The following is a 13,437-nucleotide window of genomic DNA, read 5'->3' as shown; positions in this document are numbered from 1 at the left end:
ACCAGGATGCGCTGACAACCTGGCTGGCAGGCGGGTCCTCGTGGGCGAGGCGAGGGAGGCGGCGGGAGAGTAGCAGCAGTTTCCCACCGCTCCCTCTCAGGCACAGGGTCCAGAGAAGCCCGAGGGGAGGAAGCGCAAGTCCGTGGCCCGCCCCGTTGCGTCCCACCCACCGCGTCCCCTCCCCTCCCCTCCCGCTGCGGGAAAAGCGGCCGCGCGCGGCGGCGCCCACTGTGGGGCGGGCGGAGCGCGGCGGGAGGCGGACGAGATGCGAGCGCAGCCGCGGCCCCGGCCGCTCTGGGCAACTGTGCTGGCGCTGGGGGCGCTGGCGGGCGTTGGCGTCGGAGGTGAGTGAGGCTCCGGCTTGGCAGCGACGCAGCTGCCCCAGGATCCGCGCCGCGGTCAAGTTGCGGACTTGGAGCCGGGAAAACCGGAGGGCTGGTTCAGCGCGTCTGCGCTGGGAATGCGCGGGTCCTGGCTGGGGCCGTCGGAGCCGGGAGCTGGGGACCTTCCTGGCCTGGCGGTGGCGAGGCTGAGAGGTGCCTGGTGCCTGGGGGCGGGTCCTCCGGGACGCCGAAGCCATCAGCCAGGCTGAGAGCCTTCCCGGCCGCCGCGGCGCTCACGGTGCCGTGGGCTTATCTCTGAGTCCGGCGATCAGCCCGGGCTACGCGCGTCGTTGGTGGTCCCGGTCGGGCCAAGGACTACTGGCCCAGGAGCCAAGGCGAGGTGGGGCTTCCGGGGATTGTTCCCGGGCCTTGGCAGAGGGATGCCGCCGTAGCTTCCCGGGTGAGAGCGAGCGCGCGCGCGGGTTAGCCAGTTTCCCCACGTTTCCAATTTCTCCTGCTACGCTTTCTCCAGGAAAAGGTTTTTTTCTTTTTCTTTTTCTCTTTTTCCTTTTTTCCTTCAACTTGGCTTCCTGCGGGATTGTTTTGGAGCAGGATGAGGGCTTTGCCTCCTCCAGTGTCCCCGGGTGGCAGCGGTGCCTCTACTCCCGGGGCAGACCCTGCACCCGACAAATCTCTAGTGTATTCGGGGAGCCATGAAAAGGCTCCCCTGGGCCAGTAAGATCCTTGGCTTTGTCTCTGGCTGCTGCGCACACCGTCAGTCGTCAAGGCCATCGGCATTCGGCTTCTTTGGTGCTGGGGACACAGGTGGAGGGATGGAGCGGGCATATCCCGGGGTTGCTGACCGTGGTCCTCTCGGAGTCCTTGGAGATTTTGCCTGGGGTGGGGAGAAACCCTGGCTCCTGGTCTGCTGGGGCCGCCTCTGCCTCAGAGGATGACACAAGAGTGCATATAAGCATTTTTAATAAAAACTGTAGTACTCGTAAAACAACCTACACCCTGCAGAAGGGATTTTTATTTTATTTTATTTTATTTTATTTTTTTGAGACGGAGTCTTGCTCTGTCACCCAGGCTAGAGTGCAGTGGCCGGATCTCTGCTCACTGCAAGCGCCACCTCCCGGGTTTATGCCATTCTCCTGCCTCAGCCTCCCGAGTAGCTGGGACTACAGGCGCCCGCCACCTCGCCTGGCTAGTTTTTTTTTTTTTTTTTTTTTTTTTTTGTATTTTTTAGTAGAGACGGGGTTTCACTGTGTTAGCCAGGATGGTCTCGATCTCCTGACCTCATGATCCACCCGTCTTGGCCTCCCAAAGTGCTGGGATTACAGGCTTGAGCCACCGCGCCCTACTTTGTTTTATTTATTTATTTTTTGAGGCTGAGTCTCCCTCTGTTGCCCAGGCTGGAGTGCAGTGGTGGGTTCTCGGCTCACTGCAACTTCTGCCTCCTGGGTTTAAGCGGTTCTCCTGGCTCTGCCTCCCGAGTAGCTGGGATTACAGGCGCCTGCCACCACGCCGGGTAATTTTTGTATTTTTAGTAGAGACAGGGTTTCACCATGTTGGCCAGGCTGGTCTCGAACTTCTGGCCTCAATTGATCCACCCACCTCGGCCTCTCAAAGTGCTGGGAATACAGGTGTGAGCCACCGCACCTGGCCAGGATTTATTTTAAAAAGGGAAGCTTTGTTGATAAGTTCACTTCAAAGATAAAACTATTCGAAAATACTTTAGTGATTCCCTTCAAGACTCTTCTGTGTATGTATAGACGTATAAACTCATCCTGGGCAGGGCAAGGATATTTTTTTTTTTTTTTTTTTTTTTTTTTGAGATGGACTCTCGCTAGAGAGACAGAGTTTCTCCATGTTGGCCAGGATGATCTCGATCTCTTGACCTTGTGATCCGCCTGCCTTGGCCTCCCAAAATGCTGGGATTACCGGCGGGAGCCACTGTGCCTGGCCAAGGATATCTTGAAGGAGGGATTACAGTTGATGCATAGGGGAATATTGCAGTGGTTATTGCTGAATTTCCTATGTGACAGGGACTAAAACAGATCAGCTGATAGTGTTCGAGTGCAGTGAGCAGTCTGATGACTATGACACAGAAATAGAAATCTCTAGCATTCTGCCCTGGGACATGTGGAGCCTTGGATCAGATGTGGGGAATGGAGAAATCTACTAGGGCAACTCAGTCAAAAAAAAGAAACAGATATCCTTTCCCTGTCCAGGATGAGATGCTTGCCTCCATGCATTTACAACAATTTTTGCTGTCATTAAAAAATTTTCACATTCACAGTATTCCAAATTCACTTTGGAGCGTATTGGATTCCACTGCATTGACATACCTATGTTTGCGTTGAAAGATCCTTTAAGATATCTGGTCAGGCACGGTGGCTTATGCCTGTTATCCCAGCACTTTGGGAAGTGGAGGTAGGAGGATTGCTTGAGCCCAGGAGTTCGAGACCAGCTTGGGCAACATAGTGAGACCTAATCTCTACTAAAAATTAAAAAAAAAAAAAATCCTTAGGAGATCTGTTCACAGATTAATCTTGTGATTGGGACGATTCGAGAAGTGGTGATGGGTTGGGCTGGGCTAGCCCTGCACTCTCTGAGAAGCAGCGTACAGTAGTGTTTAAGGGCAGGGGCTCTAAAGTCAGACTTCCAGAGTAATACCCTGCCCCCAACTCTGCAAAGTAGTTTCTACTATATTTATATCTGCCATCCCAGTGTTGGTGGCAGGGTCATCAGATCCCTGGGGAAGCAGATGGTGGGATGAGAGTAGGACAGTTGGGTTGGGACTCCAAGTGTCGAAGGGGCACAGAAAGAGCTGAGTGGGTGTGGGAGTGGCACAGAGAGGTTGTCCCAGGGTAGTAGAGTCTGCTTTGGGGAGAACAGAGGTTGATTGAGGATAGCATCAAGTTTTTTATTTTATGTACAAAGGTGATCTTTTTAGCTTCACCCAGGAAGTATGGGTTTTGTGTCTTCCTCGTGTTTAGGTTTTTATTCTGACCCAATTAGGTCTAATCTGGGGTGTTTATTTCTGTTTTGGAGTTTATATCCTAGAAACTCTCCAATTGAGGCCCTCTGCAGGAATCCTCAGGTCCTGGAGAAACACAGGAGGAAGGCTTGTTGGCTTTGGAAAGGGAGAGCTATGGTTTAAAACCAGTAAGATGTGGGTTTGATTCTTGACTTTGTCTCCTGTAGGCTGTGTGGCCTTAAATAAGTTACCTAATCTCTTGAGTCCTCAGTTTCCTCATTTGTAAGGTGGAGGAAACAATGCCTATGATTATGCTGATTAAATGAAACAGAGGCACAAAATAAGTATTTAATAAATGACAACTACTATTGTCATTATTCTTCCTATCCATGCTATCTACCATGTATTGGAGGCAAAAGCTGTTACCGCTTCATGCATAAGCACTATGCAGGCTTTCAGAATGAAACTGATGGGGTCCCTTTCCCGACACATATGTGAGAGGGGGTCCCTCTCATTTCAACTCATTCCTCATTGCTGACTTGGCGTATCTCAGCTACTCTAACCCGGCAAGAATCCACAGAAGCAGCCAAGGAGGAAAAAGGCTTATACATTTGCTTTACCCATGAGAAAACCTCAAGCGTCGTATCTGAAAAAAGAGGAAGACAAAAGGATCTATAAGATTTCAAGTTCCGCCGGGCGCGGTGGCTCAAGCCTGTAATCCCAGCACTTTGGGAGGCCGAGACGGGCAGATCACGAGGTCAGGAGATCGAGACCATCCTGGCTTACACGGTGAAACCCCGTCTCTACTAAAAAGTGCAAAAAACTAGCCGGGCGAGGTGGCGGGCGCCTGTAGTCCCAGCTACCTACTTGGGAGGCTGAGGCAGGAGAATGGCGTGAACCCGGGAGGCGGAGCTTGCAGTGAGCTGAGATCCAGCCACTGCACCCTAGCCTGGGCGACAGAGCAAGACTCCGTCTCAAAAAAAAAAAAAAAAAAAAAGATTTCAAGTTCCATGAGGAGAGGGACATGTCTATTTTGTTCAATACTCTATGCCCACTGCCTGGCACATAGGCAGCAAAATATCTATGGAATGCTATGAAAAGGCATCTATAGATGATGTGCCTGTCTTTAAGAAACCCAATGTTTGAATATTTGCACTCATTCATATAAGATCCTCAAGTGCTCTGTTTGGATAATCTGGAGGGTATTAAAACATAGCCAAGATTTTGAATTCTTTGGGCATTTGGGCTGCTGCACTGTTGCACCATTTAGACATGTGATCTGAGAGTGTGAAAAACTCAAGGGATCCTCTGTAAAGTGTCTGTGTTTTTTTTTTTGTTTTCCTCCTGGGAGGAGCCAGTAGAAGGGCAACATTCTCCTTTCTCCCCCTTAGACGTGTGGGTGTGAGGGCAAAGGTGAGGAGTGACAGAGGTCTCCTGGGAAGACCATAAGATGGGGTAAGCACACCACAGTGAGGAGGGGGAGTCTGGCTATGACTCTAGAATTTCCTGATAGAAATTTCTCCTCTAAAGCTCCCCACCCTACTTGGGATCTCTGGTTATCATCCCCTCCCAGTCCCAAGAACCCTTCTTCCCTTGTTGGCAGAAATCTCCAGGAAGCATGCCCACAGGAACCACAACTTATGAATCAGCAGACAGATAATTAACCGAGGGAGTGACTGAGCAGCTTCAGGGGTGAACCGCGTGGTTTTACCCAGCCCTCTCTGCTGCCCACACAGTGGGCCTGCTGCTCCACCCCGTCGCCTCTGCTCCCTCTTCCTGAACCTTGGCCCTTCCTGAGTGGGACCTTCACTGTGCCTGATGGAGCTCAGGCCACTAGTGGAAATGAAGGTGGGAGCAGGGAAATGACTCTGTTTAGGGGAACTGCCTATTCCCCGTGTGGGAACTGCTGGCATTTATTAAAACGTGAAACTCTCCAGCAAAAAAGTCATAGCATCTGCCTTTCTGTCCATGCACACAGTCTCACCAGAAACACTCTTTTTTTTTTTTTTTTTTGGTTAGGTAATTCAGGTATAATTTTATGTACAGTAAAATTCACCCTTTTTAGTGCGTGCAGTTCTATGAATTTTGACAAATGCATACAGTCAAGTAACCATTGCCATTATCAAGATACAGAATATTTCATCATCCCCCAAAGTTCCCCCAAACTCTTTTTTTTTTTTTTTTCTTCTTTTTCTTTATAGAGGCAGGGTCTCACCATGTTGCCCAGGCTGGTCTCGAACTTTTGAGCTCAGGCAATCTGCCCACCTCGGCCTCCCAAACTGTTGGGATTACAGGCATGAGCTACTGTGCCAGGTACCCCTCAGCTCTTTTGTAATTGATACCCTACCCTCAACCCTCATCCGTTGCAACCACTGATTGGTTTCCTGGCCCTGCAGTTCTGTTTTGCAAAATGTCATATAAATGAAATGCGGTGTATAGACTTTCAGTCTGGCTTCTTTCACTTAGCATAATATATTTGGGGTTCATCTATGATGCTGCATCTATCAGTAACTCTAAGACATTGTCTGAGGCCACTCCATCTTCCTCAGTGTTGGAACGGTTACCCTGAAAGCATTGGGACTGGATCCGTTAAACCTTGAAGGTGCTCCCCACTTTCAGTTTCTAAATTTTCTAATTGAATAGATGTATTTGGCTATATATAAGCCATTAGATTTTCCATGTGCTAAGTAGTTAAAGACTTCAGGATATTAGGATTTTGTAGCAACCAACACTTATTATTCTTGCTCATAGGAGTAACAGATATTTTGTGGCCAAATATTGTATGTCATGCTGCTTGGAGCCAGAAGTTGTTGAGTAAACCTGGGGCTATTCTACCTTTTTACATTTTTGGTAGCATCTCTGAAAAAACAACCCACTTGACTTTTTTTTTCTTCTTCTTCTTTTTTTGGGAAGGTGGGTGGCTTTTTGGCCAAAACCAGAAAGCCTGCTAGACAAATTCTAACACCAGATGTAACACTAGATGTCTTCTGTTTTTCTGTCATGTTCCCATGAAAAGACTACTCACCCCACTCTCTCTGTTTTCTAGTTGAGTTAGTTCAGTTTCTTAGTTCAGTTAGTGAAGATGTTTAAATATTCAAGGAGAGAAGGAGAAAGAATGAGGTGATATTCATCTTAAAAAAGTCAAAAGAGCAAATATTGTTATTTCTCGGCCAGGCGCGGTGACTCTTGCCTATAATCCCAGCACTTTGGGAGGCCGAGGCGGGTGGATCACCTGAGGTCAGGAGTTTGAGACCAACCTGACCAACATGGAGAAACCCCATCTATACTAAAAATACAAAATTAGCTGGCATGGTGATGCATGCCTGTAATCCCAGCTACTCGGGAGGCTGAGGCAGGAGAATCGCTTGAACCCAGGAGGCGGAGTTTGCAGTGAGCAGAGATCACAACATTGCACTCCAGCCTGGGCAACAAGAGCGAAACTCCGCCTCAAAAAACAGAACAAAACAAAACAAATATTGTTATTTCTCAAATAGGTTCATCCACATAGGATCATTGTCAGTCATTAAAATTGCTGGTTCCCTTCCAATTCTATTCCTCTATAATGTTCATATTAATCAGGTGGTGTGTTCTGTTTAGACATTTTCCCCTCACATTTATGATTCTTTCTGTGCGTGTGTATGTGTGTGTGTGTATTCCTTTACTTAAACCCGTGATATATAGTACTTTCTTTCATATAGAAAAAACCTCAGTGTGGAAAGAACAATGTATCTGGAATTAAGAAACCTACATTTGAAACACAGTTCGGCAGGCTTTTTCATCAGCCTGCTGGGTGACTTTGAACAAGTCACCTTACCTTTAGGCTTCAGTCTCTTGCTGTCCCAGGGGCTGCAAAGTGGGACAGAGAAGATGAAGGGAGATACTTCAGTGTGCTCCTGCCCCTCCCCACCACCTTCAACTGGAACTCTTTTAACTAACAATTTGGATTTCATGTAAGGATTTCCTTGGGAAAAAAAGAAGATCCTGCTGTTAAAATCAAGCTTGAAAAACTTTGCACTAGAAGAGAGCTCCAGAAGCTTGGCAAAAAACACATTCAGTAGCCACTTAAAAAGTCCCTGTAGTCAACCCTGCAACTCTTTGCTAATGGAATTTTTGGATAGAGAAACCTGGGTCTATGAGATCCACTGATGGCTCCAAACCCCAACTTTAGCCATCGCGCTTGTTGAACTCCAGATTGAACTTTTGCTGGAGCCGCCTGCAAGGAGCATATTTGACCAATCCCCAGGGGAGGGGAGGCTGGTGTTTCCTTCCTGGGACTTCCACAAGTTGAGAACAGACCATACTGTCCTGGGCAGTTCTTGAAGGCTGTGAGAGTGGGCCTGACAAAGTTTACTCCTTTTTTTCTCCATTCTCTTTCATTATTATTATTATTATTATTGTTTAAAATTAACAAATAAAAATTATATATATTTGTGATGTACAACATGATGTCTTGAAATACGTACACATTGTGGAATGGTTAAATGAAGTTAAATAACATACGCATTACCTCACATACATACTTATCATTTATTTGTGGTGAGAACTTTTAAAAATCTCCGCTCAACAATTTTCAGGTAGATGACATATGGTTATTAACTTTAGTCACCATGTTGTACAGTGGATCTCTTGAACTTATTTCTCCTGTCTAACTGAAAATTCATATCCCTTGACCAGCATCTCCTCATGCAACTCATACCCCAAAGCCCATTCTTATGTTCCTGCTAAGTTTGCCATTCCAAGAGGTTTTGATGCTGAAGGTGCAGTTTGTAGAAAGCCCAGCAGACTCTGGGGAGCCTACATTTAAATCAATGCAAATGTCTACAGGGAGGCAGAACAGAGGACATTTCAAATTAGCTTTAATTTTCTTTTAGCTTATAAAAGTAATTAAGCTTATTATTAAAAAAAAAAGGCAGCTCAGAAATATAATGCAGAAAGTACAAGTACCAGTTCCTTGTAGTCTTGTCCTTAAAGATAACCACTGTTGATAGTTACTGCAGAGTTTTTTTCTATGTATTTGTCAACATATATAATTATTTATCATTATTGTTATTTCTCAAATAGGATAATCCATAATAGAATCCTTTTTTTTTTTTTTTTTTTTTTTTTTTGAGACAGAGTCTTTCTCTGTCACCCAGGCTGGAGTGCAGTTGCGTGATCCTGGCTCACTGCAACCTCTGCCTCCTGGGTTCAAACCATTCTCCTGCCTCAGGTTCCTGAGTAGCTGGGATCACAGGCATTTGCCACCATGCTCAGCTAATTTTTGTGTTTTCAGTAGAGACAGGGTTTGGCCACGTTGGCCAGGCTGGTCTTGAACTCCTTACCTCAGGTGATCCACCTGCCTCGGCCTCCCAAAGTGCTGGGATTACACACATAAGCCACTGCACCTGGCCCATTGACTTTTAATAATATACTCTAGGCATCTTTTTATGTTAGTTTATGGCTTTCCATTATTTATCCCAAGAGCTATAATTCTAGCCATAAGGCATACTGTTTGTTATATGGATATATCAGAATTTACTTAACCAATTCCCTGTTGGCAGACATTGGGGTCATTCCCAATTATTTGCTACTACAAATAAAGCTGCAGGGGATATCCTTATTCATTTATTATGCACCTTTGTTTGAGTATTTCTACAGACTTAATTTCTTGAACAAAAGTTGGCGGGTCGAAGGGCATGCATATTTTAAATTTAAATTTTAATAGATGTTGTCAATTTGTCCTCCAAAACGGTTGAACCAGTTTGCTTTCCTACCAAGACAGGCTGGCAGTAAGGACGGTGATAGCACCACGGCCTGCTGTCCACACCCATAACACATGAGCTGGGGGAGGAAGGCTGCAGAACTGGACAGCAGGATGCCAAGGAGGTCACCAATAGGGCACTCCTGGACTGAGCCTCGGACAGCTTGGTACAGACCTGCTTCTTCTGTATACTGAATGAGTCAGATGAGAGGTGGGGTCGATGCTAATAAAATTTTCCAGAACTCTTGAGATGCAGTGTTTGAGTGAAATATCAGGCCATCAGGAAGAAATGGCCACTTGTGCACTGCTTCAGGGTTCTTATGTCTTGGGTTGCTAGGCTTCCTAGGGTATGAGTCCACCTGTCGATGCTTTCTGGCTGGAAGAGTGGATACTTCCAGGACTGGCAGCACCTTGAAGATCATCTAATTTGACCCCTGTTAGTTTTACCAAAAAGCAAAAAGGTTGTTTCTGAGAAGTGAAGTGACTTGTCCAAGATCATACAACTGGCTCAGTGGCATTGGTTGGGTCTCTCCCTGGGGGCTCTTGTCTCCTGCCCAGAGTGATTTCTTCACTATATCCTGTTAGAGACAAAGGGCCCTTTCACATCTGACCCTGAGGTGGAGGGGAGGGGATGGGGATTCCTGGCGTAGGAAGTGACTAGAGTGAAAGTAAGGGGGAAGGAAATGAACATGTATTGAGCATCCGCTATAGAGGGTTCTTTCATATGTGTTGTGTCATTTAATCCTAACAACTTGGGAGCACTGGGGAAAGGAAGCAGCTGTCTGGAGTCTCCAGTGCTTGGTCGATGTGGCTGGTTAGACCCGTTAAATACTACAGAGCAGTTATAATTTCTTGACTACGAATGTGACATAGACTCAAAGAGGCACTGGGCCTTAGAGAGAGCACCAGAGAGATGAAGGGATGTGTTTGAGGTCATATGGTCAGAGGAAGGGCAAAGATGGCTTTAGACATGAGGTTTCCTGCTGCTTTGCATGCTGTTTTTGCCATAGCCACCATGTCTGTTGTTGTACTGCCCCTGCCTTACCACATTTCTCAGGAGCTGGGTGTTAATTTTAGACCACGACCTTAGAGAAGACAGGGCACTGTCCTGGGATGAGCTTTATGCAGTTTTCAGCACATGACAACCTAATTAACCTTATTGGAGATGATAACCAGACATAATCTGGCTTCATTTACAAGGACAGTACCTGCCCTAGATTTTCCCATTAGCATCATCTTGAAGTGTCAACTCCACAGAGAGACCTTTCCTGACCACAGGAAAGGAGTGGTCTAAAGGAGACTCTCTAAAGGAGACTCCTTCCCTCATTGCTTGCTATTCCCCACCCTTTTTTTTTCCCTTTGAGACAGAGTCTCACTCCATCACACAGGCTGGAGTGTAGTGGCACAATCTTGGCTCACTGCAAACTCCGCCTCCCAGGTTCAAGCAATTTTCCTGCCTTAGCCTCCTAGGTAGCTGGGATTACAGGCATGCACCACTATGCCCAGCGAATTTTTGTAGTTTTAGTAAAGACAGGGTTTTGCCATGTTGGCCAGGGTGGTCTTGAACTCCTGACCTCAGGTGATCTGCCCGCCTCGACCTCCCAAAGTGCTGAGATTACAGTGTGAGCCACCATGCTCGGCCTATCCTGCCTTATTTTCTTACAGCATGAAGGGTCAATGAAAGGATATGGCCAGTGGTCAAGACATTTGAACTTTGTCTGCAGGGAATCCACTTCGTCAGACAAAAATCCTTCCTGTCTTTTCCTTGTGAACAAAAGTTCTCTGAAAAGGAATTGGGAGGAAAGACTTTATTCCAATGAACAGTTTGCAAACTGGGGAAACTCAGTTGTTGGTGTCAGAATTGGGGGTTTATAATGTAAGTTCCTGCCCAGGTTCCTGATGAGGTCCACTTATGCAAATGAACAATTCCAACTTGCTTAGTTCTATTTGGTTGAAACAACTGAGGCCTGACTGGTCAAGGCAGCAGAGCCCTGACTGGTTATTTTAGGTTAGCTTTGGGGGTTCCAAAGTTGAACAGAGGTGTTGATTTTCAGGGAACTCAGAGTGGGTTGTGACCTCTAGTCAGCAAATGGCAGCTTTGCTCTATTTAAAATTTAGGCCCACTTAGCCACTCCGGATCTATCTTGAAGGATTGGCTCTTTCAGGTTCACATTGGTTCACACCCTCATGCCCTATGAGTCATCCATCAGCAAGTCTTTAGATGGAACGTATCTAGAGTCTGATCACATCATTGACTCCGCTACCATCCAAATCCGCTGCCATCTGTTACCTGGATTATTTTAGTACATTTCTAATTGAATAATAAATCTCTTTCCTTTTTGCTTCCCTTCTTTCTGTCTTCCACTCAGCAGTCAGGATGATCTTTTTTCGCTCACCTCTGCTCAGATTCCTCAGTGGCTTCCCACTATGTGGAGAAAGAAGCCACACTGTCTACCATGGCCTATAGCTTCCTAGTGTTCTGGTCCCTAACTGCTCCTCTAAGCTCCTCTGTGCTTCTCTCTTCCTCCTTTCTCTCTCTGCCTGCTATTTCTTTAACAGGCTGATGTCCATCCAGATCTTGTCTTGGGTTCTTTCTGGAATGTCTGTGCCTTAGATCTTCCCATGATTCACTCTTTAACGTCATTTGAAACGTCAGCTCCATAGGGAGACCTTCTCTCTGTGCTCTAAAGGAGAGTCCTTCCCCTCATTGCTTGCTATTCCTTTATCCTGCTTTATTTTCTTACAGCATTTGCCACTGTTAGAAATTGTGCATTTTTGTTGTGTATTTTTTGTTATCATCTTTCTTACTAAAATGTAAGCTTCACGAGAGCAGGGACTCTGTTTAGTTAATCAGTGTGTCTCCAGTGCCTAGGAGAGTGCCTGGCACAGGTAGATGCTCAATGAACATTTGTCGAGTAAATGAATGAATGAATCAATGACTACTGACACCGCTGATATATACAGGTAGAAAACTGTACAGCTAAAGTAACCGCTTTTCAAACCTTATCCATACGTGGATTAAATGCACCAAAAATTTCATTTCATGCTGGCTTTTTTCAATCATGCAAAGTATTTCATGGCAATGTTCTTCAAAATCATGCCATATAAATGATGGAGATGCAAATCCATTTTGTATTAGTTTCTTAGGGCTGTTGTAACAAAGCACCACAAACTGGGTGGCATAAAACAACAGAAATTCATTCTTGTTGGAAGCTAGAAATCTGAAATTAAGGTGTCAGCAGGCCCGTGGTCCCTCTGAGACTCTGGGTAGAATCATTCCTCCTTCCTAGCTTCTGGTGTTGGCTGGTAATCTTTAGTGTTCCTTAGTTTCTGGCTGCATCACTTCAATCTCTGCCTCACGTGGTATTCTCTCTGTGTGTCTCTGTCTTCATGTGGTGTTTTTCTCTTCTCATAAGGACATCAGTCATGTTGGATTAGGGCCCACCCTAATGACATCAATTGATTACATCTGCAAAGACCTGATTTCTCTGTAAGGTCATGGTCATGGGCACTGGGGTAAGGACTTCAGCATATCTTTTTTGGGGACATAAGCCAACTTATAACACATTTTAATATTGGTGGAGACAAATTATACACAAATATTTTCCAATGTTAAATACCATATTTAACTGGCTCTGATATACTTAAAAACAGTTTGAAATCTCTGAAATCAGGATATATACTATAGCCACAGTGTTAGATTTGATGAAATATGGTTGCCTGGATTCTCTACAGCTTACTGGAGCTTTTTGCTCAGAGCACAGAGGTGTGCGTTACCTTAAACTCCACCTCTTTGTCTCCTCCTTCTTTGAGTTACTTAGCTGATGCTACATTTAAGGAAGGAACAAAATTAAAATAGACTTTCTTGGCCACTTGCTCTAGAGAAACCACTTGTGCTTATGTAGGACAGTAAGCATGAGATGTTTTGTTTTTTCATGAGTCACACGACCAGGTGACTACAATGAGGCACCATGTGAGTCACCCACTGTCCCCATGGACCTAATTGGGTAGTGACCAGTCAAAGGTCAGTGGCAGGGCTGGGGACCCAGATTAGAATTCCTTTCTGGTAGAGTGATAGATGTCCATAGTGTTTGCAGATCATCCTCCCTTCTCGACAAACACCTCTCACTCTGACTTAGCCCTCTCCTGTAGTCCCCTGTCCTCATTAGGGTGGCCTGTTCCTACAGTCCAACATCCTGTCTCATTGGACAACATGTCCTCAAAATAGCCCCCATTGACGCATTATGACTTCCACTGGATCCAATTCCCTCCCTTGTTTCCTTTGTTCCTTCATTTTTCCCACCCTTTGTCTCTCTTCTGGTTCTGTGATTCAAGCTGATGTACCAAACCACAACCTTCTTCTACTTTCCAGGCAAACTTCTTGGCTGGTC

The 13,437-nt window shown here is 46.0% G+C and overlaps 1 protein-coding gene and 1 non-coding gene across 4 annotated transcripts in view; one reads left to right on the top strand and one right to left on the bottom strand.

Annotated features, from left to right (window-relative positions):
• The first annotated feature begins 208 nt into the window (after positions 1-208).
• ITGB3 (integrin subunit beta 3) overlaps positions 209-13,437 on the top strand; it is a 60,714-nt gene continuing 47,485 nt past the window's right edge. Inside the window, exon 1 of one of the 3 annotated variants that reach the window (XM_008012292.3) lies at positions 209-344. In XM_008012292.3, the coding sequence (XP_008010483.1) occupies positions 266-344 (79 nt within the window). In that variant the 5' untranslated portion in view covers positions 209-265. Of the gene's footprint in view, positions 345-569; positions 784-13,437 lie in introns of those variants that run through there. The other 2 variants (XM_008012293.3, XM_037993333.2) reach the window with 2 other exon arrangements.
• LOC119622211 (U7 small nuclear RNA) lies at positions 6,223-6,285 on the bottom strand. The gene has a single exon (XR_005238882.1). It is a non-coding gene; the product is annotated as a U7 small nuclear RNA (small nuclear RNA).

Source organism: Chlorocebus sabaeus, chromosome 16 (assembly GCF_047675955.1).
Source record: "Chlorocebus sabaeus isolate Y175 chromosome 16, mChlSab1.0.hap1, whole genome shotgun sequence".
Taxonomy (NCBI): Eukaryota; Metazoa; Chordata; class Mammalia; order Primates; family Cercopithecidae; genus Chlorocebus; species Chlorocebus sabaeus.
The sequence above is the reverse complement of the archived record's forward strand: the minus strand, read 5'-3'. Positions and strand labels throughout refer to the sequence as shown.